Source organism: Oncorhynchus mykiss, chromosome 32 (assembly GCF_013265735.2).
Source record: "Oncorhynchus mykiss isolate Arlee chromosome 32, USDA_OmykA_1.1, whole genome shotgun sequence".
Classification (NCBI taxonomy): Eukaryota; Metazoa; Chordata; class Actinopteri; order Salmoniformes; family Salmonidae; genus Oncorhynchus; species Oncorhynchus mykiss.
The window spans coordinates 5,450,452-5,475,461 of NC_050572.1; the positions used below are offsets into that span (position 1 = coordinate 5,450,452).

A 25,010-nucleotide genomic window follows, 5' to 3' on the forward strand; every position below is an offset into this window, starting at 1 on the left:
GAGGCACTCTTTCCTCTGGTCTAAAAAAATAAATAAAAATATCCCAATGCCCCAGGGCAGTGATTGGGGACACTGCCCTGTGTAGGGTGGTGTCTTTCGGATGGGACGTTAAACGGGTGTCCTGATTTTCTGAGGTCATTAAAGATCCCATGGCATTTATCGTATAAAGCCTCCACATTGACTCTGTACCGGTACACCCTGTATATAGCCTCCAGATTGACTCTGTACCGGTACCCCCTGTATATAGCCTCCACATTGACTCTGTACCGTAACACCCTGTATATAGCCTCCACATTGACTCTGTACCGTAACACCCTGTATATAGCCTCCACATTGACTCTGTACCGTAACGCCCTGTATATAGCCTCCACATTGACTCTGTACCGTAACACCCTGTATATAGCCTCCACATTGACTCTGTACCGTAACACCCTGTATATAGCCTCCACATTGACTCTGTACCGTAACACCCTGTATATAGCCTCCACATTGACTCTGTACCGTAATACCCTGTATATAGCCTCCACATTGACTCTGTACCGTCATACCCTGTATATAGCCTCCACATTGACTCTGTACCGTAATACCCTGTATATAGCCTCCACATTGACTCTGTACCGTAATACCCTGTATATAGCCTCCACATTGACTCTGTACCGTAACACCCTGTATATAGCCTCCACATTGACTCTGTACCGTAACACCCTGTATATAGCCTCCACATTGACTCTGTACTGTAACACCCTGTATATAGCCTCCACATTGACTCTGTACCGTAACACCCTGTATATAGCCTCCACATTGACTCTGTACCGTAATACCCTGTATATAGCCTCCACATTGACTCTGTACCGTAATAACCTGTATATAGCCTCCACATTGACTCTGTACCGTAATACCCTGTATATAGCCTCACTACTGTTATTTTACTGCTACTAAATATTTATGTTTTACTGAACACTTGTTTTTCTTAAAACTGCATTGTTGGTTAAGGGCTTGTAAGTCAGCGTTTCACGCCGAGGTCTACACCTGTTGTATTCATGTGACAAATACAATTTGATTTGCGTTTATCCGACAGCGGTTAATCATACTCTTCTCCGTAGCGCTTGGCTTTGGGTTAATTTCTCTGACACCGGGTTATGTTGTGTACGTAAATAACTCACGGAGGAGAGTTTGGTCAAACACATAATCCTTTACTCGGGTGTTACGGGTCACCACATTGTCAGATAAATACACAACGCAGAGACAAAAGGACGATCAATGGAAATAATTAAACTTAAATAAATGATCAATGGTTCAGAGACATGGGAGGAATATGTCTTCTGAAATAGGATGACTTGTTATTTGGCCATTGGCTAGTTTTATTGCGAGGAATTCTAATTGGTCAACCACAGGCTAGGGCGGGGTTATAAAACTACATCCTGTCACTTTGTTCTGTGGAGAGAGAACCACTGAGGACAGGGGAGACCATCTACCTCCCTGAAGGATTTGTCCTCTTCGAAGAAATCCATTTTCCTCCTCAGATTTGCTATTTGGGGTATTGAAGAGTATCGAGTGTCCGTTTAGGATCCTGTTAACGCACCCGTTTATATATCATAGACAGGTGCTCCACTAGCGCCATCTATGGGTTGGCATTATGCCCATTATATTAACAGGCGTAATCTACTGTACACATTACAGAAACTACCTTTTTAAAATGGTGTTATGTACAGTCTGTATCACCAAGACTGTGGTCACATGACTTCTGTTTAAAAAACTGTTCCTTGTAGAGCGGTTCGTAAAAATAAAATGCCCACCAATGGTTTAATGAAAACTGTATTTTTTGACAAACAAGTTCTCTGTAGTCTACTGAATATTTTAGACCTAGTTTAGGAATAAATGATATGCAGACAAGCAGACTGTTGATCTACCTTTTTATTGTGGTAAAAAAAAAAATCGGATAAGGGCTTCATTTTAATAGAGTTAAAATAAAATTTGTAGCTACAAGGAGAAACAGCATAAAAATAAAAATGTAAAGACATACTGGTAATTCAAAACAATTAAAAACACATTTAAAAACTTTCATTCACATAGAGCCTATAAAAAAAACGACAGTGCAACGTCATGTCAGTTTAACACGAAATAAAGATTGTCCACACACACCAAAAAAAAGGCACAGGAAGCCGACAGAGAGATTGTCGTGAAAAGTGGAACGTTCCCTTTTTTTAGTATTGCCTGTTGTATTGCCTGTTGTATTGCCTGTTGTATTGCCTGTTGTATTGCCTGTTGTATTGCCTGTTGTATTGCCTGTTGTATTGCCTGTTGTATTGCCTGTTGTATTGCCTGTTGTATTGCCTGTTGTATTGCCTGTTGTATTGCCTGTTGCAATATGCACATTTCTACCAAACCCAGAAAACAAATACCTATCTTTGGTGTGTCATTTATGAACATCCAATATCCTTACTGCTGAACATAATGAGTCTCCTTCACATTTGCCTCAAGTAGCTGAATAGGATATAACCAAATGTTTGTTTTGTTTTATCCATATCTATATTTGTTTTGAAAGGAGGCCATTGTTGATAGGGATGCTGCAGAGCTGCCATCTATTGCACAGTCAAGGTAGCTAGTCTTTAGCTGACTCACACAAAATCAACCAGTGTCAGAATCCTAAAACAAAATTACATTTCAACCCCTGAAACGTACAATTTAAACATGAACAGTCATAATATCTTAACGTATAATAATTAAAAAAACAGTTATGTTCACCGCCTCTCACACCACTCCCTCTAGTTTCAGGACCCAGCCTTGCCCTGGGGAAACTGGCATGATGTCAGGCATGAGTACCACCAGTCCGGTTGGCGCCGTTGAGACCCACTTCAGAGGTACGGACGGGTCGTCCAGTATAGTGACCTGAGGAGACAGAAAATAATTCAGGTTATAGCATACCAGGTGCTGCTTTTTACATATTTGTACCTTATGGGACCGAACACACATGTTAAAGAACCATAAGAGTATAATACTGTGTGTGGTATACTAGAGTATAATACTGTGTGTGGTATACTAGAGTATAATACTGTGTGTGGTATACTAGAGTATAATACTGTGTGTGGTATACTAGAGTATAATACTGTGTGTGGTATACTAGAGTATAATACTGTGTGTGGTATACTAGAGTATAATACTGTGTGTGGTATACTGGAGTATAATACTGTGTGTGGTATACTAGAGTATAATACTGTGTGTGGTATACTAGAGTATAATACTGTGTGTGTTATACTAGAGTATAATACTGTGTGTGGTATACTAGAGTATAATACTGTGTGTGGTATACTAGAGTATAATACTGTGTGGTATACTAGAGTATAATACTGTGTGGTATACTAGAGTATAATACTGTGTGGTATACTAGAGTATAATACTGTGTGGTATACTAGAGTATAATACTGTGTGGTATACTAGAGTATAATACTGTGTGGTATACTAGAGTATAATACTGTGTGGTATGCTAGAGTATAATACTGTGTGTGGTAGAGTATATTACTGTGTGTGGTAGAGTATAATACTGTGTGTGGTAGAGTATAATACTGTGTGGTATACTAGAGTATAATACTGTGTGTGGTAGAGTATAATACTGCGTGTGGTAGAGTATAATACTATGTGTGGTAGAGTATAATACTGTGTGGTATACTAGAGTATAATACTGTGTGTGGTATACTAGAGTATAATACTGTGTGTGGTAGAGTATAATACTGTGTGTGGTAGAGTATAATACTGTGTGTGGTAGAGTATAATACTGTGTGTGGTAGAGTATAATACTGTGTGGTATACTAGAGTATAATACTGTGTGGTATACTAGAGTATAATACTGTGTGTGGTATACTAGAGTATAATACTGTGTGTGGTATACTAGAGTATAATACTGTGTGTGGTATACTAGAGTATAATACTGTGTGTGGTATACTAGAGTATAATACTGTGTGTGGTATACTAGAGTATAATACTGTGTGTGGTATACTAGAGTATAATACTGTGTGTGGTATACTAGAGTATAATACTGTGTGTGGTATACTAGAGTATAATACTGTGTGTGGTATACTAGAGTATAATACTGTGTGTGGTATACTAGAGTATAATACTGTGTGTGGTATACTAGAGTATAATACTGTGTGTGGTATACTAGAGTATAATACTGTGTGTGGTATACTAGAGTATAATACTGTGTGTGGTATACTAGAGTATAATACTGTGTGTGGTATACTAGAGTATAATACTGTGTGTGGTATACTAGAGTATAATACTGTGTGTGGTATACTAGAGTATAATACTGTGTGTGGTATACTAGAGTATAATACTGTGTGTGGTATACTAGAGTATAATACTGTGTGTGGTATACTAGAGTATAATACGGTGTGTGGTATACTAGAGTATAATACTGTGTGTGGTATACTAGAGTATAATACTGTGTGGTATACTAGAGTATAATACTGTGTGTGGTAGAGTATAATACTGTGTGTGGTAGAGTATAATAAAGTGTGTGGTAGAGTATAATACTGTGTGGTATACTAGAATATAATACTGTGTGTGGTAGAGTATAATACTGTGTGTGGTATACTAGAGTATAATACTGTGTGGTATACTAGAATACAATACTGTGTGTGGTAGACTATAATAATGTGTGTGGTAGAGTATAATACTGTGTGTGGTAGAGTATAATACTGTGTGTGGTAGAGTATAATACTGTGTGTGGTAGAGTATAATACTGTGTGTGGTAGAGTATAATACTGTGTGTGGTAGAGTATAATACTGTGTGGTATACTAGAATATAATACTGTGTGTGGTAGAGTATAATACTGTGTGTGGTAGAGTATAATACTGTGTGGTATACTAGAGTATAATACTGTGTTGTATACTAGAGTATAATACTGTGTGGTATACTAGAGTATAATACTGTGTGTGGTAGAGTATAATACTGTATGTGGTAGAGTATAATACTGTGTGTGGTAGAGTATAATACCGTGTGTGGTAGAGTATAATACTGTGTGTGGTAGAGTATAATACTGTGTGGTATACTAGAGTATAATACTGTGTGTGGTAGAGTATAATACTGTGTGTGGTAGAGTATAATACTGTGTGTGGTAGAGTATAATACTGTGTGTGGTAGAGTATAATACTGTGTGTGGTAGAGTATAATACTGTGTGTGGTAGAGTATAATACTGTGTGGTATACTAGAGTATAATACTGTGTGGTATACTAGAGTATAATACTGTGTGGTATACTAGAGTATAATACTGTGTGGGGTATACTAGAGTATAATACTGTGTGTGGTATACTAGAGTATAATACTGTGTGTGGTATACTAGAGTATAATACTGTGTGTGGTATACTATAGTATAATACTGTGTGTGGTATACTAGAGTATAATACTGTGTGTGGTATACTAGAGTATAATACTGTGTGTGGTATACTAGAGTATAATACTGTGTGTGGTATACTAGAGTATAATACTGTGTGTGGTATACTAGAGTATAATACTGTGTGTGGTATACTAGAGTATAATACTGTGTGTGGTATACTAGAGTATAATACTGTGTGTGGTATACTAGAGTATAATACTGTGTGTGGTATACTAGAGTATAATACTGTGTGTGGTATACTAGAGTATAATACTGTGTGTGGTATACTAGAGTATAATACTGTGTGTGGTATACTAGAGTATAATACTGTGTGTGGTATACTAGAGTATAATACTGTGTGTGGTATACTAGAGTATAATACTGTGTGTGGTATACTAGAGTATAATACTGTGTGTGGTATACTAGAGTATAATACTGTGTGTGGTATACTAGAGTATAATACTGTGTGTGGTATACTAGAGTATAATACTGTGTGTGGTATACTAGAGTATAATACTGTGTGTGGTATACTAGAGTATAATACTGTGTGTGGTATACTAGAGTATAATACGGTGTGTGGTATACTAGAGTATAATACTGTGTGTGGTATACTAGAGTATAATACTGTGTGGTATACTAGAGTATAATACTGTGTGTGGTAGAGTATAATACTGTGTGTGGTAGAGTATAATAAAGTGTGTGGTAGAGTATAATACTGTGTGGTATACTAGAATATAATACTGTGTGTGGTAGAGTATAATACTGTGTGTGGTATACTAGAGTATAATACTGTGTGGTATACTAGAATATAATACTGTGTGTGGTAGACTATAATAATGTGTGTGGTAGAGTATAATACTGTGTGTGGTAGAGTATAATACTGTGTGTGGTAGAGTATAATACTGTGTGTGGTATACTAGAGTATAATACTGTGTGGTATACTAGAATATAATACTGTGTGTGGTAGAGTATAATACTGTGTGTGGTAGAGTATAATACTGTGTGTGGTAGAGTATAATACTGTGTGGTATACTAGAGTATAATACTGTGTTGTATACTAGAGTATAATACTGTGTGGTATACTAGAGTATAATACTGTGTGTGGTAGAGTATAATACTGTATGTGGTAGAGTATAATACTGTGTGTGGTAGAGTATAATACCGTGTGTGGTAGAGTATAATACCGTGTGTGGTATGGTAGAGTATAATACCGTGTGTGGTATACTAGAGTATAATACCGTGTGTGGTATACTAGAGTATAATACTGTGTGTGGTATACTAGAGTATAATACTGTGTGTGGTATACTAGAGTATAATACTGTGTGTGGTCAACTAGAGTATAATACTGTGTGTGGTCAACTAGAGTATAATACTGTGTGTGGTCAACTAGAGTATAATACTGTGTGTGGTATACTAGAGTATAATACGGTGTGTGGTATACTAGAGTATAATACGGTGTGTGGTATACTAGAGTATAATACTGTGTGTGGTATACTAGAGTATAATACTGTGTGTGGTATACCAGAGTATAATACTGTGTGTGGTATACTAGAGTATAATACTGTGTGTGGTATACTAGAGTATAATACTGTGTGTGGTATACTAGAGTATAATACTGTGGTATACTAGAGTATAATACTGTGTGTGGTGTGGTAGAGTATAATACTGTGTGTGGTGTGGTAGAGTATAATACTGTGTGTGGTATACTAGAGTATAATACCGTGTGTGGTATACTAGAGTATAATACTGTGTGTGGTATACTAGAGTATAATACTGTGTGTGGTATACTAGAGTATAATACTGTGTGTGGTATACTAGAGTATAATACTGTGTGTGGTATACTAGAGTATAATACTGTGTGTGGTCAACTAGAGTATAATACTGTGTGTGGTATACTAGAGTATAATACGGTGTGTGGTATACTAGAGTATAATACGGTGTGTGGTATACTAGAGTATAATACTGTGTGTGGTATACTAGAGTATAATACTGTGTGTCGTATACTAGAGTATAATACTGTGTGTGGTATACTAGAGTATAATACTGTGTGTGGTATACTAGAGTATAATACTGTGTGTGGTATACTAGAGTATAATACTGTGTGGTATACTAGAGTATAATACTGTGTGTGGTGTGGTAGAGTATAATACTGTGTGTGGTAGAGTATAATACTGTGTGTGGTAGAGTATAATACTGTGTGTGGTATACTAGAGTATAATACTGTGTGTGATAGAGTATAATACTGTGTGTGGTAGAGTATAATACTGTGTGTGGTAGAGTATAATACTGTGTGTGGTAGAGTATAATACTGTGTGGTATACTAGAATATAATACTGTGTGTGGTAGAGTATAATACTGCGTGTGGTATACTAGAGTATAATACTATGTGGTATACTAGAGTATAATACTATGTGGTATACTAGAGTATAATACTATGTGGTATACTTACATTAGTGTCCGCAGAGGTTTTGGGTGCTGCGAGGTCAAACAGCAGTTTGGAAGGCCATTCCAGTAGTATGGCATAGACCGTGTTGTTCTTTGAGGTGTACCTGTGGAAGGGGAGAGAGTTAGATGTCTGTCTGTATATATATACACATACATACAGACACACACAGTCAGGACTTGTTTAAGACTCGGGATGACAGTTGACCACTAGATGGCAGTAAAATCCCAGTCTTATAATTGTTTATTTTTTTTATTTCACCTTTATTTAACCAGGTAGGCTAGTTGAGAACAAGTTCTCATTTACAATAGCGACCTGGCCAAGATAAAGCAAAGCAGTTTGACGCATACAACGACACAGAGTTACACATGGAGTAAAACAAACATACAGTCAATAATACAGTATAAACAAGTCTATATACGATGTGAGCAAATGAGGTGAGATAAGGGAGGTAAAGGCAAAAAGGCCATGGTGGCAAAGTAAATACAATATAGCAAGTAAAACACTGGAATGGTAGATTTGCAGTGGAAGAATGTGCAAAGTAGAAATAAAAATAATGGGGTGCAAAGGAGCAAAATAAATAAATAAATTAAATACAGTTGGGAAAGAGGTAGTTGTTCGGGCTAAATTATAGGTGGGCTATGTACAGGTGCAGTAATCTGTGAGCTGCTCTGACAGTTGGTGCTTAAAGCTAGTGAGGGAGATAAGTGTTTCCAGTTTCAGAGATTTTTGTAGTTCGTTCCAGTCATTGGCAGCAGAGAACTGGAAGGAGAGGCGGCCAAAGAAATAATTGGTTTTGGGGGTGACTAGAGAGATATACCTGCTGGAGCGCGTGCTACAGGTGGGTGATGCTATGGTGACCAGCGAGCTGAGATAAGGATCGGACTTTACATGGCAGGGTCTTGTAGATGACCTGGAGCCAGTGGGTTTGGCGACGATAATTACATTACAATAGTTAATACAATAGAGAAGTAGTAACTTGACCCAAGCCTGTCCAAGACTGATCAATTATTCCACATTTCAGTCAGGAAATCTATGCATTGCATTGCCTCTCACCAGACTGTATTGTATTGTCTCCTACCAGACTGTATTGTATTGCCTCTCACCAGACTGTATTGTATTGTCTCCTACCAGACTGTATTGTATTGTCTCCTACCAGACTGTATTGCATTGCCTCTCACCAGACTGTATTGTATTGTCTCCTATCAGACTGTATGGTATTGCCTCTCACCAGACTGTATTGTATTGTCTCCTACCAGACTGTATTGTATTGTCTCCTACCAGACTGTATTGCATTGCCTCTCACCAGACTGTATTGTATTGTCTCCTACCAGACTGTATGGTATTGCCTCTCACCAGACTGTATTGTATTGTCTCCTACCAGACTGTATTGTATTGTCTCCTACCAGACTGTATTGCATTGCCTCTCACCAGACTGTATTGTATTGTCTCCTACCAGACTGTATGGTATTGCCTCTCACCAGACTGTATTGTGTTGCCTCTCACCAGACTGTATTGTGTTGCCTCTCACCAGACTGTATTGTGTTGCCTCTCACCAGACTGTATTGTGTTGCCTCTCACCAGACTGTATTGTATTGCCTCTCACCAGACTGTATTGTATTGCCTCCTACCAGACTGTATTGTATTGCCTCCTACCAGACTGTATTGTGTTGCCTCCTACCAGACTGTATTGTGTTGCCTCTCACCAGACTGTATTGTATTGCCTCTCACCAGACTGTATTGTATTGCCTCCTACCAGACTGTATTGTATTGCCTCTCACCAGACTGTATTGTATTGCCTCTCACCAGACTGTATTGCATTGCATTGCCTCTCACCAGACTGTATTGTATTGCATTGCCTCTCACCAGACTGTATTGTATTGCATTGCCTCTCACCAGACTGTATTGCATTGCCTCTCACCAGACTGTGTTGTATTGCCTCTCACCAGACTGTATTGCATTGCATTGCCTCTCACCAGACTGTGTTGTATTGCCTCTCACCAGACTGTATTGCATTGCATTGCCTCTCACCAGACTGTATTGTATTGCATTGCCTCTCACCAGACTGTATTGCATTGCCTCTCACCAGACTGTGTTGTATTGCCTCTCACCAGACTGTATTGCATTGCATTGCCTCTCACCAGACTGTGTTGTATTGCCTCTCACCAGACTGTATTGCATTGCATTGCATTGCCTCTCACCAGACTGTATTGTATAGCCTCCTACCAGACTGTATTGTATTGCCTCCTACCAGACTGTATTGTATTGCCTCTCACCAGACTGTATTGTGTTGCCTCTCACCAGACTGTATTGTATTGCCTCTCACCAGACTGTATTGTCTCACCAGACTGTATTGTCTCACCAGACTGTATTGTGTTGCCTCTCACCAGACTGTATTGTGTTGCCTCTCACCAGACTGTATTGTATTGCCTCTCACCAGACTGTATTGTATTGCCTCTCACCAGACTGTATTGTATTGCCTCTCACCAGACTGTATTGTATTGCATTGCATTGCCTCTCACCAGACTGTATTGTATTGCCTCTCACCAGACTGTATTGTATTGCCTCCCACCAGACTGTATTGTATTGCCTCCCACCAGACTGTATTGTCTCTCACCAGACTGTATTGTATTGCCTCTCACCAGACTGTATTGTATTGCCTCTCACCAGACTGTATTGTATTGCCTCTCACCAGACTGTATTGTATTGCCTCTCACCAGACTGTATTGTGTTGCCTCTCACCAGACTGTATTGTATTGCCTCTAACCAGACTGTATTGTGTTGCCTCTCACCAGACTGTATTGTATTGCCTCCTACCAGACTGTATTGTATTGTCTCCTACCAGACTGTATTGTATTGCCTCTTACCAGACTGTATTGTATTGCCTCCTACCAGACTGTATTGTATTGCCTCCTACCAGACTGTATTGTATTGTCTCCTACCAGACTGTATTGTATTGCCTCTTACCAGACTGTATTGTATTGCCTCTCACCAGACTGTATTGTATTGCCTCTCACCAGACTGTATTGTATTGCCTCTCACCAGACTGTATTGTATTGCCTCCTACCAGACTTTATTGTATTGCCTCCTACCAGACTTTATTGTATTGTCTCCTACCAGACTGTATTGTATTGCCTCCTACCAGACTTTATTGTATTGCCTCCTACCAGACTGTATTGTATTGCCTCCTACCAGACTGTATTGTATTGCCTCCTACCAGACTGTATTGTATTGCCTCCTACCAGACTGTATTGTATTGCCTCTTACCAGACTGTATTGTATTGCCTCTTACCAGACTGTATTGTATTGCCTCTTACCAGACTGTATTGTATTGCCTCTTACCAGACTGTATTGTATTGCCTCTTACCAGACTGTATTGTATTGCCTCTTACCAGACTGTATTGTATTGCCTCTTACCAGACTGTATTGTATTGCCTCTTACCAGACTGTATTGTATTGCCTCTTACCAGACTGTATTGTATTGCCTCTTACCAGACTGTATTGTATTGCCTCCTACCAGACTGTATTGTATTGTCTCCTACCAGACTGTATTGTATTGCCTCCTACCAGACTGTATTGTATTGCCTCCTACCAGACTGTATTGTATTGCCTCCTACCAGACTGTATTGTATTGCCTCCTACCAGACTGTATTGTATTGCCTCCTACCAGACTGTATTGTATTGTCTCCTACCAGACTGTATTGTATTGCCTCCTACCAGACTGTATTGTATTGTCTCCTACCAGACTGTATTGTATTGCCTCCTACCAGACTGTATTGTATTGCCTCCTACCAGACTGTATTGTATTGCCTCCTACCAGACTGTATTGTATTGCCTCCTACCAGACTGTATTGTATTGCCTCCTACCAGACTGTATTGTATCGTCTCCTACCAGACTGTATTGTATCGTCTCCTACCAGACTGTATTGTTTTGCCTCCTACCAGACTGTATTGTATCGTCTCCTACCAGACTGTATTGTATTGCCTCCTACCAGACTGTATTGTTTTGCCTCCTACCAGACTGTATTGTATTGTCTCCTACCAGACTGTATTGTTTTGCCTCCTACCAGACTGTATTGTATTGTCTCCTACCAGACTGTATTGTTTTGCCTCCTACCAGACTGTATTGTATTGTCTCCTACCAGACTGTATTGTATTGCCTCCTACCAGACTGTATTGTTTTGCCTCCTACCAGACTGTATTGTATTGTCTCCTACCAGACTGTATTGTATTGCCTCTTACCAGACAGGCACGGTGGTGTTCTCCCCCTGGAGCCTCCAGGGTTTGGAGGAGTAGATGGCCTCTCCGTTGACCCCCAGCCAGGCCCCCATGCCCCTCAGCCTCTCCTCAAAGAGAGGGGAGATCATACCATCCTCCATGGGGCCTATGTTCAGCAGGTAGTTACCACCCAGGGCCACCACATACACCATGTCCTGATGAAACACCAACAACAGAGATGTTATATTTATACTCGAGAGACACAGGCAGTATTTACCAAGTTAGTGACAACTCTTGTTTATGAAATAGAGATAAGACACACCCAGTCATCAGCGTGCAGAAAGAGAAAGACATCCTGCTGTTACAAAGTGAGCAGAGAAGAAGCTGATAGAGGCCATAGCTCATTGAATAAGCTATAGTCAGATTAGTCCACAAGGAGAGAAGCAAGACCAAACAACTCCAAAGTATTCAAACTGAGCCCCAGTTGTGTTTGTCCACTCAGTACTGATTTCACTTCCTGTGACCTCTAACCGTTATGATGGTGGGCAGGTCCATCAGCTCGATGAGCTTCATGTTTCTTCGGTAACCCCAGGAGCGGTTGTCGATGGACTGGCACTTCTCCCACTTGTGGTTAGGCAGAGAGCCTGGCGTGAACCTGAGAGTGAAGATATATAAAAACACACACACAACCCACTGGTTCAAAATGTGTGCCAGGTCTGATATGGTGCCAAGGGTGACAGTCTGTTTGTGTATTCCATGTGTAAATCCTACATGACTGAACAGTTGTAGGCAGAGTCTAGGAAGATTCCACCTAATCAGAGGAGATGGGGATATTAGCATATGTCTAATGCTATATATATATATATATATATAAATAAAAGAGAGAAAGATATACATACAGTACTACCTGACTATTACTTGCTCTGAATAAGAGTGTCTGCTAAATTACCCAAAATGTAATGTAAAACGGGTTGGAACCGGTTCAAGGAACAGAAAAGGGAACGAAAGTGACCCATACCGTTCCTGGAACAGAACCTTTATTTATTTTTTAAAGCATGGGAACTAGTTGATAACATTCTTATACATTTCAGCCATTTTTCTTGGGTCCCACAAAAAAAACTAAAAGAAGCAACAAATGCAAAGCCCTTCCTCTGTCACTCAGAATTGTATTTATTTAACGAGGTTAAGTCAGTTAAGAACAAATTCTTATTTACAATGACGGCCTAGGAACCTGCCTTGTTCAAGGGCAGAACAGATTTTTACCTCGTCAGCTCAGGGGATTCGACCTGGCAACCTTTCGGTTACTGGCAGAAAATTCTTATCTCTGCCTGCCCGATTGAAATCTTTGCCAGTGTGTGTGTGTGAGTGTGTAGGCTACCTGCCCTCCAAAGCATATCGTCTACCGACGTTACAATCGTCATTCAGAGGATAAAGAGATTGGATTCACTTTTTCCAATGCTAGTTAGGGATACTATAGGCATAGTTACATTTCACATTGGATTTATTAACTACAAAAAGTTAAGACGTGTTTTTAATTCTTGCACACACAAGCTTGTTTGCTAGCTAGCTCTAGGATCTAGCTAGGACGTTCCCATAGAAGCTGCTCCTCCGTAGGTATAATTCTGATAATACATGTCATAACAACAAGATGCCCAGCGCTTCAAGCCTCCTCATCAAACCCCCTCTCCCCACCCTGAAAAAAAATTCAGGTCGCATCTTGTGCCATAGGCTACACGTGTCTGTCCATCAAAACATGCAAAACAACTAGCTTGCCTACTCTAGCCAAACTAGTTGAAGTAATTTAATGAATGTAAAAAAAAAAATATGTACATATTTTTTTGATATCACAGGTTAAAAGAGGAACAGATAGTTCCTATTTAAAACCGGTATTTTTTGTTGTTGGGGGGGGGGGGGGGGGTTATTGTGGCAGAAATTGCTGTTATAATGTTTATCTAGGGATTTAGTTAAAGTCATATGATGTACTGACGAGACCTGCTACCTCTGCTAGAACACTTCCCCTTTGTCCACGTGACTGAATCGCGGTGTTGGATTTACAGACAGAATGCTGTCATTCCACGTAGCAGTAGACTGAACTAAGCTGGGAGAGACGAGCAGGACAAATGGTTTTGGTTCCTTTTGGAAAACAGTGTCGAGACAATGAGCATTGAGAAACGGAGCGACAAAACCTTACCACAGGCCAACCGCAGTTTCTCAGTTCCATGGTCACCGACCAGTTTGTTTGTGACACCACCCAAAGGGGGGGGGGCTGTATTTTAGATTTTTCCATATAAACTGAGACAACTCTTCTTCGTTGGTTGAGAGCCCATACACCATTGAGGTGATGTTTAACAAGTCACATTTTTACAAATCTTAATTTAAAAAAAAAAAGTTGTTCGAAGAATCTACAGCCTCTCTCTCCTTTCTGGTTGGAATTTCCACGACAGGGTGGTTCAGAACTTTGTTTTGCTGGTTCTGGACGAGAGCAATAAAAAGAACGTGGTTCTGCTCAGAATGAAACGATTGGAAAAATATATTGTGGTTCCAACCCCTGAACGCCTAAAGAGAGCCGATCTAGGGTTCAGTGTTGGTGCTAGAGGGTAGTCTACCTGTCGGCACAGTTGTAGTAACCTCCATGTTTACAGTAACAACCATTCCCCCATCTGTCATTGACCACCACAAAGTCCTGGGGAAGTAGATTGAAATCAGAAGTCAGTGTTGTTCTGGGTTAACAAAAAGGGGCAGTAGTGTAGTTCATATTTACAAAGACACAACTTTATGTCCTAATGGGTTTCAGACCAGAAAAAAAAATAACCAAAAAGGTGAACGAGTTATCTTGTATCTGGTTGTGACATGTCACCGGACCTAAATGTGATCAGGTGCATCTTATGACACATATCACACGACACACACAGTTCTATCTCCACCCCCTAACTAACATATAGGTCAGGTGACACACAGTTCTAACTCCACCCCCTAACTGACATATAGGTCAGGTGACACACAGTTCTAACTCCACCCCCTAACTGACATATAGGTCAGGTGACACACAGTTCTAACTCATATAGGTCAGGTGACACACAGTTCTAACTCCACCCCCTAACTGACATATAGGTCAGGTGACACACAGTTCTAACTCATTTAGGTCAGGTGACACACAGTTCTATCTCCACCCCCTAACTAACATATAGGTCAGGTGACACACAGTTCTAACTCATATAGGTCAGGTGAGACACAGTTCTAACTCCACCCCCTAACTGACATATAGGTCAGGTGACACACAGTTCTAACTCATATAGGTCAGGTGACACACAGTTCTAACTCCACCCCCTAACTGACATATAGGTCAGGTGACACAGTTTTAACTCCACCCCCTAAATGGCATAGGTCAGGTGACACACACAGTTCTAACTTCGTGTCATGACATCAGCTAGTACCTAGACAAGAACTGGTAAAAACAAATGTCAATCATTTGTCATATCCCTAGTGGACCTGGTCAAAAGTGACACACTTCAAAGTGAATAGGGTAGCATTTGGGACGCCCTCCATTTTGCATCTTCCCTCAGCCTCAGCCTCGCTCACCTTGACAGGACTGTCGTTGTAGAGCCAGGCCAGGAATTCTGTTGAGTTCCAGTAGGTGTCAGGAGCTTCCCAATCCCCATCGGACCAGATCAGTTCTGGCTTGTAGGTCATCACCAGGTTAACCAGCTCAGGAAGAGCCTTCCGGAAGACAAACTCCTGGGTCTTGTACCCGGAAGCCTTGTCCTTCAGGTACAGTGGATGGAACCACTCATACAGGGAGTGGTACAGGCCAAAGTGCAGTCCCTTCCTATGGAAACAGAATGTATGTGAAACGTGAGCTGTTATGACCGGAGATCCCACAAACCAACCAGGCCCCGTATTCCCAGAGTCTCGGAGTAGGAACGCTGCTCTAGGATCAGGCTATAGGAACTTCCCAAAGAGTCTCGGAGTAGGAATGCTGCTCTAGGATCAGGCTATAGGAACTTCCCAAAGAGTCTCGGAGTAGGAATGCTGCTCTAGGATCAGGCACTTCCCAAAGTTAACACTGATCCTAGAACCTAGATAGTCAAATCAAAATCTAATTTTATTGGTCACATACACATCGTTAGCAGATGTTATTGCGAGTGTAGCGAAATGTCTGTGGAAGCATTGAGAATGTCTGTGGAAGCATTGAGAATGTCTGGGGAAGCATTGAGAATGTCTGGGGAAGCATTGAGCATGTCTGGGGAAGCATTGAGCATGTCTGGGGAAGCATTGAGCATGTCTGGGGAAGCATTGAGCATGTCTGGGGAAGCATTGAGCATGTCTGGGGAAGCATTGAGCATGTCTGGGGAAGCATTGAGCATGTCTGGGGAAGAGGTGAAAATGGACTGGGAAGCATTGAGAATACATGCCTTGGTTTCCAAACCTGTCTAACCAGAATAACCTGATCCAGGGGAACACAGTCATTAAGTGGTGAAAGAGGCTCTGGGGTGTGGTTTCCCCCAGGTACAGATCTAAGATCAGTTCTCCCCAACCTTAACAGTTAGGGGATGCTAAACTGACTGGAGATCAGTGTCTAGGGGCAACGTCCCCCACGTCCTACCTCTTGCGTACGGCAGCTGCCAGGTCTCCCACCAGGTCTCTGTGTGGTCCAGTGTCCACAGAGTTCCAGTTCCACGAGTCTGCAGACGGCCAGTTACAGAAGCCCTCGTGATGCTTGGATGTGAACACCACGTACCTGGCAATGTATGTAAAGTGTACAGCATTACAGAGGAGGGGGGGGGGGGGGGGGGGGGTCGTCATCATCTCACAAATAGAAGAATAAAAAAACGTAAAAAATGTCTGCCCAAGAGCTTAATTTCAATTTAGGAGCATGTGGACAAACTAAGCAGTCGGTTCCATTTCAACTTTTCACGACAATTTATACACAAAAAAAATAGCCAACTGGAACAGTGCATCCCTTGTGTGTAACGCCTCGATCACACCGACACCGATCATTTTTTGGTCCAACAGAAATACATTCATTACCAATGGAACGCGGTGTTTATCTACCGTATGCATCAAACTGTATGCGCTTAGACGGCTTGACAGAAATAGTAGCAGAAGGTGAAAGTTTAACTTTTGTTGCACACATATTCAGATGATGTTGCGTACCATTTCGCGCAGTAATACTGTCGGTGTGATTGAGGCGTTCAACCCATGTAAAATACTTAGTTAGATATCGTTCGTGCACTCTTGTGTTGAGTAGCCTAGTTGAATAAGTATGCCATTAAATAAACTTTAGTCTGCTACTTACTTGGCTCCAGAAGCTTCAAATATTTCAGCCCACTCATCAGGGTCGAAGAACTGCGCTTTGAAATAGTGCGCAAAATCTGCGTATTTAAAACCCACAGGGTAGTTTTTCTTCATAAACTCAACCTCGTCTGCTCGATGTGCGCCTCTCCACGACTGCCAGAACCACTCACTGAACTGGCCGTATCCGGGCACGGAGAATACCCCCCAGTGAACGAAAATACCGATCTTCGACTCGTCGTACCACACCGGTAACGGCCGGGAGTCGATACTTGTCCAATTGGCCGTATACCGCACTCCATTTCCTGACGAGATTGCAACCACTGCAGCTAGTAACAAACTCCTCAGAATCAAAGAGGTCATTTTCAGTTCTTTCAGAAAGAACTAAAGCTGATGAAGTGATGCAAACGGCGCTGGCATAGCCCTTAAAACCACTTTGTAGTCCAATGATGTCCCATTATGTAAAGAAAGGCACTCACTCACATGACTTGTTTCTGTTGCGGTTGGGGTGAAAACACCTGTGTGACGCTAGCGACAACAAGGATAGTGGAATCCGGGCTTTGCCTTTAAAATAAAAGTCCCAAATTGAAAGTGATTCAAACGATACAAATAGTGGAATCATGACATATTTGGACTAGATAATGCTAAACAAGATCAGAATGTTGTTATATAAATTCAACTAAATACAATAATTAATTTAATTTGACAAAAAAAAAAGTTAGCTCCATAGGTAAGGATGAACATTGCAATATGTATTAGTATTTATGTTTAACCTTTATTTAACTAGACAAGTCAGTTAAAAACCAATTCTCGGCCTACGCCAGCCAAACCCGGACGACGCTGGGCCAATTGTGCAAACTGAATATTTGATACGTAGAAGGTCGACTGGTGAGATAATTATGTGAAGCCCGAGAAACCGGCGTTTGGAGGATGTATTGTCACAGATGCTATTAGTAAATTAATCAATCAATTAATCAATCAAATGTACAGCTTATGTCACACAGTGCTGTACAGAAACCCAGCCTAAAACCACAAACAGCAAGCAATGCAGGTGTAGTAGCACAGTGGCTAGGAAACACTCCCTAGAAAGGCCCAAACCTAGGAAGAAACCTAGAGAGGAACCAGGCTATCTGGGATGGCCAGTCCTCTTCTGGCTGTGCCGGGTGGAGATTATAACATAACATGGCCAAGATGTTCAAATGTTCATAGATGACCAGCAGGGTCAAATAATAATAATCACAGTGGTTGTCGAGGGTGCAGCAAGTCAGCATCTCAGGAGTAAATGTCAGTTGGCTTTTCATAGCCGATCATTGAGAGTATCTCTACCGCTCCTGCTGTCTCTAGAGAGTTGAAAACAGCAGGTCCGGGACAATGTAGCACGTCCAGTGAACAGGTCAGGGTTCCATAGCCACAGGCAGAACAGTTGAAACTGGAGCAGCAGCACGGCCAGGTGGACTGGGGACAGCAAGGAGTCATCATGCCAGGTAGTCCTGAGGCATGGTCCTAGGGCTCAGGTCCTCTGAGAGAGAGAAAGAAAGAGAGAATTAGAGAAAGCACACTTAAATTCACACAGGACACCGGATAAGACAGGAGAAGTACTGCAGATATAACAGACGGACCCTAGCCCCCCGACACAAACTATTGCAGAATAAATACTGGAGGCTGAGACAGGAGGGGTCAGGAGACACGGTGGCCCCATCCGATGATACCTCCGGACAGGGCCAAACAGGAAGGATATAACCCCACCCCACTTTGCCAAAGCACAGCCTCCACACCACTAGAGAGATATCTCCAACCACCAACTTACCATCCTGAGACAAGGCTGAGTAAACCGTCCAATATATCTTCCGAACACCGGCTTCGAGGGCATTATCACTTTTATATAACGGGTTACCGTAGAAAAATGAAACCGCACACTGCTCTTGATAGTATCACTGATGTTTACCTCACATGAGGCCGATACATGGGGATAATTTATTTTGAAGGCGAACTGCAAATTCCACTATTGTGGCTCCTCCTTATTGTCACTAGCCTCTGAAAACACTGACTAAGCAGGTTCTGCAGGAAACCGTATTTTATGAAAAAAGTTATTCACGATAAACTTCACTATACATAAACTAACACACACAGTTTATTAGAAGTTTACCATGACTAAATTGTAGGTAGGGGAGAGTGGGGTAGATTGAGCCAAATGGATAGATAGATATTACTAGTCATATGTACAGGGAGAGTAGGGTAGATTGAGACAAAGGGATAGATTAGATATTACTAGTCATATGTCCAGGGAGAGTAGGGTAGATTGAGACAAAGGGATAGATTAGATATTACTAGTCATATGTCCAGGGAGAGTAGGGTAGATTGAGACAAAGGGATAGATTAGATATTACTAGTCATATGTCCAGGGAGAGTAGGGTAGATTGAGACAAAGGGATAGATTAGATATTACTAGTCATATGTACAGGGAGAGTAGGGTAGATTGAGACAAAGGGATAGATTAGATATTACTAGTCATATGTCCAGGGAGAGTAGGGTAGATTGAGACAAAGGGATAGATTAGATATTACTAGTCATATGTCCAGGGAGAGTAGGGTAGATTGAGACAAAGGGATAGATTAGATATTACTAGTCATATGTCCAGGGAGAGTAGGGTAGATTGAGACAAGGGATAGATTAGATATTACTAGTCACATGTACAGGGATGCAGATGTAATTCAAACCAAATGAAAGGTTATGTGTCACGTGCATCGAATACAACAGGAGGCTACCTCACAGTGAAATGCTGAATACAACAGGTGTAGTAGACCTCACAGTGAAATGCTGAATACAACAGGTGTAGTAGACCTCACAGTGAAATGCTGAATACAACAGGTGTAGTAGACCTCACAGTGAAATGCTGAATACAACAGGTGTAGTAGACCTCACAGTGAAATGCTGAATACAACAGGTGTAGTAGACCTCACAGTGAAATGCTGAATACAACAGGTGTAGTAGACCTAACAGTGAAATGCTGAATACAACAGGTGTAGTAGACCTCACAGTGAAATGCTGAATACAACAGGTGTAGTAGACCTCACAGTGAAATGCTGAATACAACAGGTGTAGTAGACCTCACAGTGAAATGCTGAATACAACAGGTGTAGGTAGACCTTACAGTGAAATGCTGAACACAACAGGTGTAGTAGACCTCACAGTGAAATGATGAATACAACAGGTGTAGTAGACCTCACAGTGAAATGCTGAATACAACAGGTGTAGTAGACCTTACAGTGAAATGCTGAATACAACAGGTGTAGTAGACCTCACAGTGAAATGCTGAATACAACAGGTGTAGTAGACCTCACAGTGAAATGCTGAATACAACAGGTGTAGTAGACCTCACAGTGAAATGCTGAATACAACAGGTGAAGTAGACCTCACAGTGCAATGCTGAATACAACAGGTGTAGTAGACCTCACAGTGAAATGCTGAATACAACAGGTGTAGTAGACCTCACAGTGAAATGCTGAATACAACAGGTGTAGTAGACCTCACAGTGAAATGCTGAATACAACAGGTGTAGTAGACCTCACAGTGAAATGCTGAATACAACAGGTGTAGTAGACCTCACAGTGAAATGCTGAATACAACAGGTGTAGTAGACCTCACAGTGAAATGATGAATACAACAGGTGTCGTAGACCTCACAGTGAAATGCTGAATACAACAGGTGTAGTAGACCTCACAGTGAAATGCTGAATAAGATATAAGAACAACAAATAAAGAGCAGCAAATAACAATGTGGAGGCTATATACAGGGGGTTACGGTACACAGTCAATGTGGAGGCTATATACAGGGTGTACCAGTACAGAGTCAATGTGGAGGCTATATACAGGGGGTTCCGGTACAGAGTCAATGTGGAGGCTATATACAGGGGGTTACGGTACAGAGTCAATGTGGAGGCTATATACAGGGTGTTACGGTACACAGTCAATGTGGAGGCTATATACAGGGTGTACCAGTACAGAGTCAATGTGGAGGCTATATACAGGGGGTTCCGGTACAGAGTCAATGTGGAGGCTATATACAGGGGGTACCGGTACAGAGTCAATGTGGAGGCTATATACAGGGTGTTACGGTACAGAGTCAATGTGGAGGCTATATACAGGGGGTTCCGGTACAGAGTCAATGTGGAGGCTATATACAGGGTGTTACGGTACAGAGTCAAGGTGGAGGCTATATACAGGGTATTACGGTACAGAGTCAATGTGGAGGCTATATACAGGGTGTTCCGGTACAGAGTCAATGTGGAGGCTATATGAAGGGTGTTACGGTATAGAGTCAATGTGGAGGCTATATACAGGGTGTTACGGTACAGAGTCAATTTGGAGGCTATATACCGGGTGTTACGGTACAGAGTCAATGTGGAGACTATATTCAGGGTGTTACGGTACAGAGTCAATTTGGAGGCTATATACAGGGTGTTACGGTACAGAGTCAATGTGGAGGCTATATACAGGGTGTTACGGTACAGAGTCAATGTGGAGACTATATACAGGGAGTCAATGTGGAGGCTATATACAGGGGGCACCAGTACAGAGTCAATGTGGAGGCTGTATACAGGGGGGTACCGGTACAGAGTCATTGTGGAGGCTATATACAGGGTGTACCGGTACAGAGTCAATGTGGAGGCTATATACAGGAGGTACCGGTACAGAGTCATTGTGGAGGCTATATACAGGGTGTTACGGTACAGAGTCAATGTGGAGGCTATATACAGGGTGTTACGGTACAGAGTCATTGTGGAGGCTATATACAGGGTGTACCGGTACAGAGTCAATGTGGAGGCTATATACAGGGGGTACCGTAAGAGGGTCAATGTGGAGGCTATATACAGGGTGTTACGGTACAGAGTCAATGTGGAGACTATATACAGGGGGTACTGGTACAGAGTCAATGTGGAGGCTATATACAGGGTATTACGGTACAGAGTCAATGTGGAGGCTATATACAGGGGGTACCGGTACAGAGTCAATGTGGAGGCTATATACAGGGTGTTACGGTACAGAGGCAATGTGGAGGCTATATACAGGGGGTACCAGTACAGAGTCAATGTGGAGGCTATATACAGGGGGTACCGGTACAGATTCAATGTGGAGGCTATATACAGGGTGTTACGATACAGAGTCAATGTGGAGGCTATATACAGGGGGTACCGGTACAGAGGCAATGTGGAGGCTATATACAGGGGGTACCAGTACAGAGTCAATGTGGAGGCTATATACAGGGTGTTACGGTACAGAGTCAATGTGGAGGCTATATACAGGGGGTACCAGTACAGAGTCAATGTGGAGGCTATATACAGGGTGTTACGGTACAGAGTCAATGTGGAGACTATATACAGGGGGTACCGGTACAGAGTCAATGTGGAGGCTATATACAGGGTGTTACGGTACAGAGTCAATGTGGAGACTATATACAGGGGGTACTGGTACAGAGTCAATGTGGAGGCTATATACAGGGGGCACCGGTACAGAGTCAATGTGGAGGCTATATACAGGGGGTACTGGTACAGAGTCAATGTGGAGATTGAACCAATGGCAAGTGGAGCCAATGTAAGTGTTTTCTTCCCTGGTGTAATACATTATCACTGGTTTATGTGGTAACAACCCAGCCTGTGTTAAAAGTACAAAGTGTTTGTTAGGTGTTAAAGGCTGTGTTAAAATATGCTTCAAACGATAGATAGAATAGACAAGAAAAAAAAAGTGATTGTGAATGTGTTGAATTGTCTTTGGGAAATAAAGATAGACATGGTTTTAAAAGGTCGTGGTAATATGTCATTCAGTACAGAAATATGTAGGTGGATCAATTCACTCTGTCCAGCCGCTCAATTTAAGTTTTATAGTTTTCAATTTGTAAACTATGACAAGAGAACAACATTTTTGGACAAATTACTTTCCTTGAATTGACATGAATTATGATTATTTCCAAAGATACACAACATCCGGAAATAGACACTGAATAAAAATATAAACGCAACATGTAACAATTTACTGAGTTACAGTTCATATAAGGAACTCAGTCAATTTAAATAAATTTGGTCCTAATGTATGGATTTTCACATGACTGGGAATTAAGATATGCGTCTGTTGGTCACAGATACCTTTAAAAAAAAAAACAATGTATGGGCGCGGATCAGAAAACCAGTCCCATATTTCCTCATGCAGCGCGACACATCTCCTTTGCATAGAGTTGATGAGGCTGTTGAGGACAAGACACCTGCTGTTTCCATGGAGAACAGACTGCTATGGCGAATCATCACCTGGTGTATTGTGCCACCATGACCAAGTAGAAGAGACGTCTTTCTCTTAGGGACAACACAATGTCTTTCTCCTAGGGACAACACAATGTCTTTCTCCTAGAGACAACACAACGTCTTTCTCCTAGGGACAACACAATGTCTTTCTCCTAGGGACAACACAACGTCTTTCTCCTAGAGACAACACAATGTCTTTCTCCTAGGGACAACGCAATGTCTTTCTCCTAGGGACAACACAATGTCTTTCTCCTAGGGACAACACAATGTCTTTCTCCTAGGGACAACGCAATGTCTTTCTCCTAGGGACAACACAACGTCTTTCTCCTAGAGACAACACAATGTCTTTCTCCTAGGGACAACGCAATGTCTTTCTCCTAGGGACAACACAATGTCTTTCTCCTAGGGACAACACAATGTCTTTCTCCTAGGGACAACACAATGTCTTTCTCCTAGGGACAACACAATGTCTTTCTCCTAGGGACAACACAACGTCTTTCTCCTAGGGACAACACAATGTCTTTCTCCTAGGGACAACACAATGTCTTTCTCTTTCTCCTAGGGACAACACAATGTCTTTCTCCTAGGGACAACACAATGTCTTTCTCCTAGGGACAACACAATGCCTTTCTCCTAGGGACAACACAATGCCTTTCTCCTAGAGACAACACAATGTCTTTCTCCTAGGGACATGTCATGACGTGGTCCTTTCTGGGTATAGAGTGTGGCATTCCCCCTCTCTCCGACACCCAGGTTCTGTTATTTCAGGTCGTACATTCCTGGAGGAGACTCTCTCCCCCTGACCATGCAGAAAGAGAGACGTAGAAGAAGTTCTTTTGTTCTTTCTATATCACACAACTTGAGAACTGAACAATATCCATGTCTTGGAGAATGTGTAAAACGGTCGGTGGAGAAGCCAGCTACGACCCGGTACGTTTTCTTTCATGTTTGTGACCTTATTATGAAAGACAATACAGTCACATTACCATAACTCTTGTTTATACAGGAGCCCCCGTTATGAGGTGTGCATCTAATTCTTGTATAAAATGAATGAGTAAAGATGAAACTATCTGTGAAATGATGTGATGTTAAACCGTTAATGTGAGAGAATTGTATTCCCTGTAAAGTTGAACTAAGTCGTTGGCCCCGCCCCCGTGAACACAGACATGATCTGGCGTCATGGGACAGCCCTTTTCTACTGTTACGAATAAAACCCCCACCTGAAGAAATCCTCGAGACCACGCGTACCTCGGTCAGCTGAGGGGGCGAAGGTCTGAGTAGAGACCACAAAAACCTCAGTTTAAGCTAAGGTTGTAATGGTTGTTGAATTCCTAACCATACCACGTATGGTTAGGCTACACGGGTGGAAATGGTTCAACTCTGAAACTATTG

The 25,010-nt window shown here is 41.6% G+C and overlaps 1 protein-coding gene across 1 annotated transcript; it reads right to left on the bottom strand.

Annotated features, from left to right (window-relative positions):
* Nucleotides 1-1,896: 1,896 nt before the first annotated feature.
* LOC110487843 (tissue alpha-L-fucosidase) lies at nucleotides 1,897-17,879 on the bottom strand. Its single transcript, XM_036970848.1, has 8 exons — nucleotides 17,331-17,879; nucleotides 16,638-16,772; nucleotides 15,614-15,860; nucleotides 14,641-14,717; nucleotides 12,566-12,689; nucleotides 12,059-12,249; nucleotides 7,823-7,922; nucleotides 1,897-2,889 (listed from the first exon to the last, which is right to left on the bottom strand). Exons 1-8 carry the CDS (start codon nucleotides 17,687-17,689, stop codon nucleotides 2,752-2,754), a joined length of 1,371 nt encoding a protein of 456 aa, XP_036826743.1. The 5' UTR covers nucleotides 17,690-17,879; the 3' UTR covers nucleotides 1,897-2,751.
* Between the last annotated feature and the right edge of the window lie 7,131 nt (nucleotides 17,880-25,010).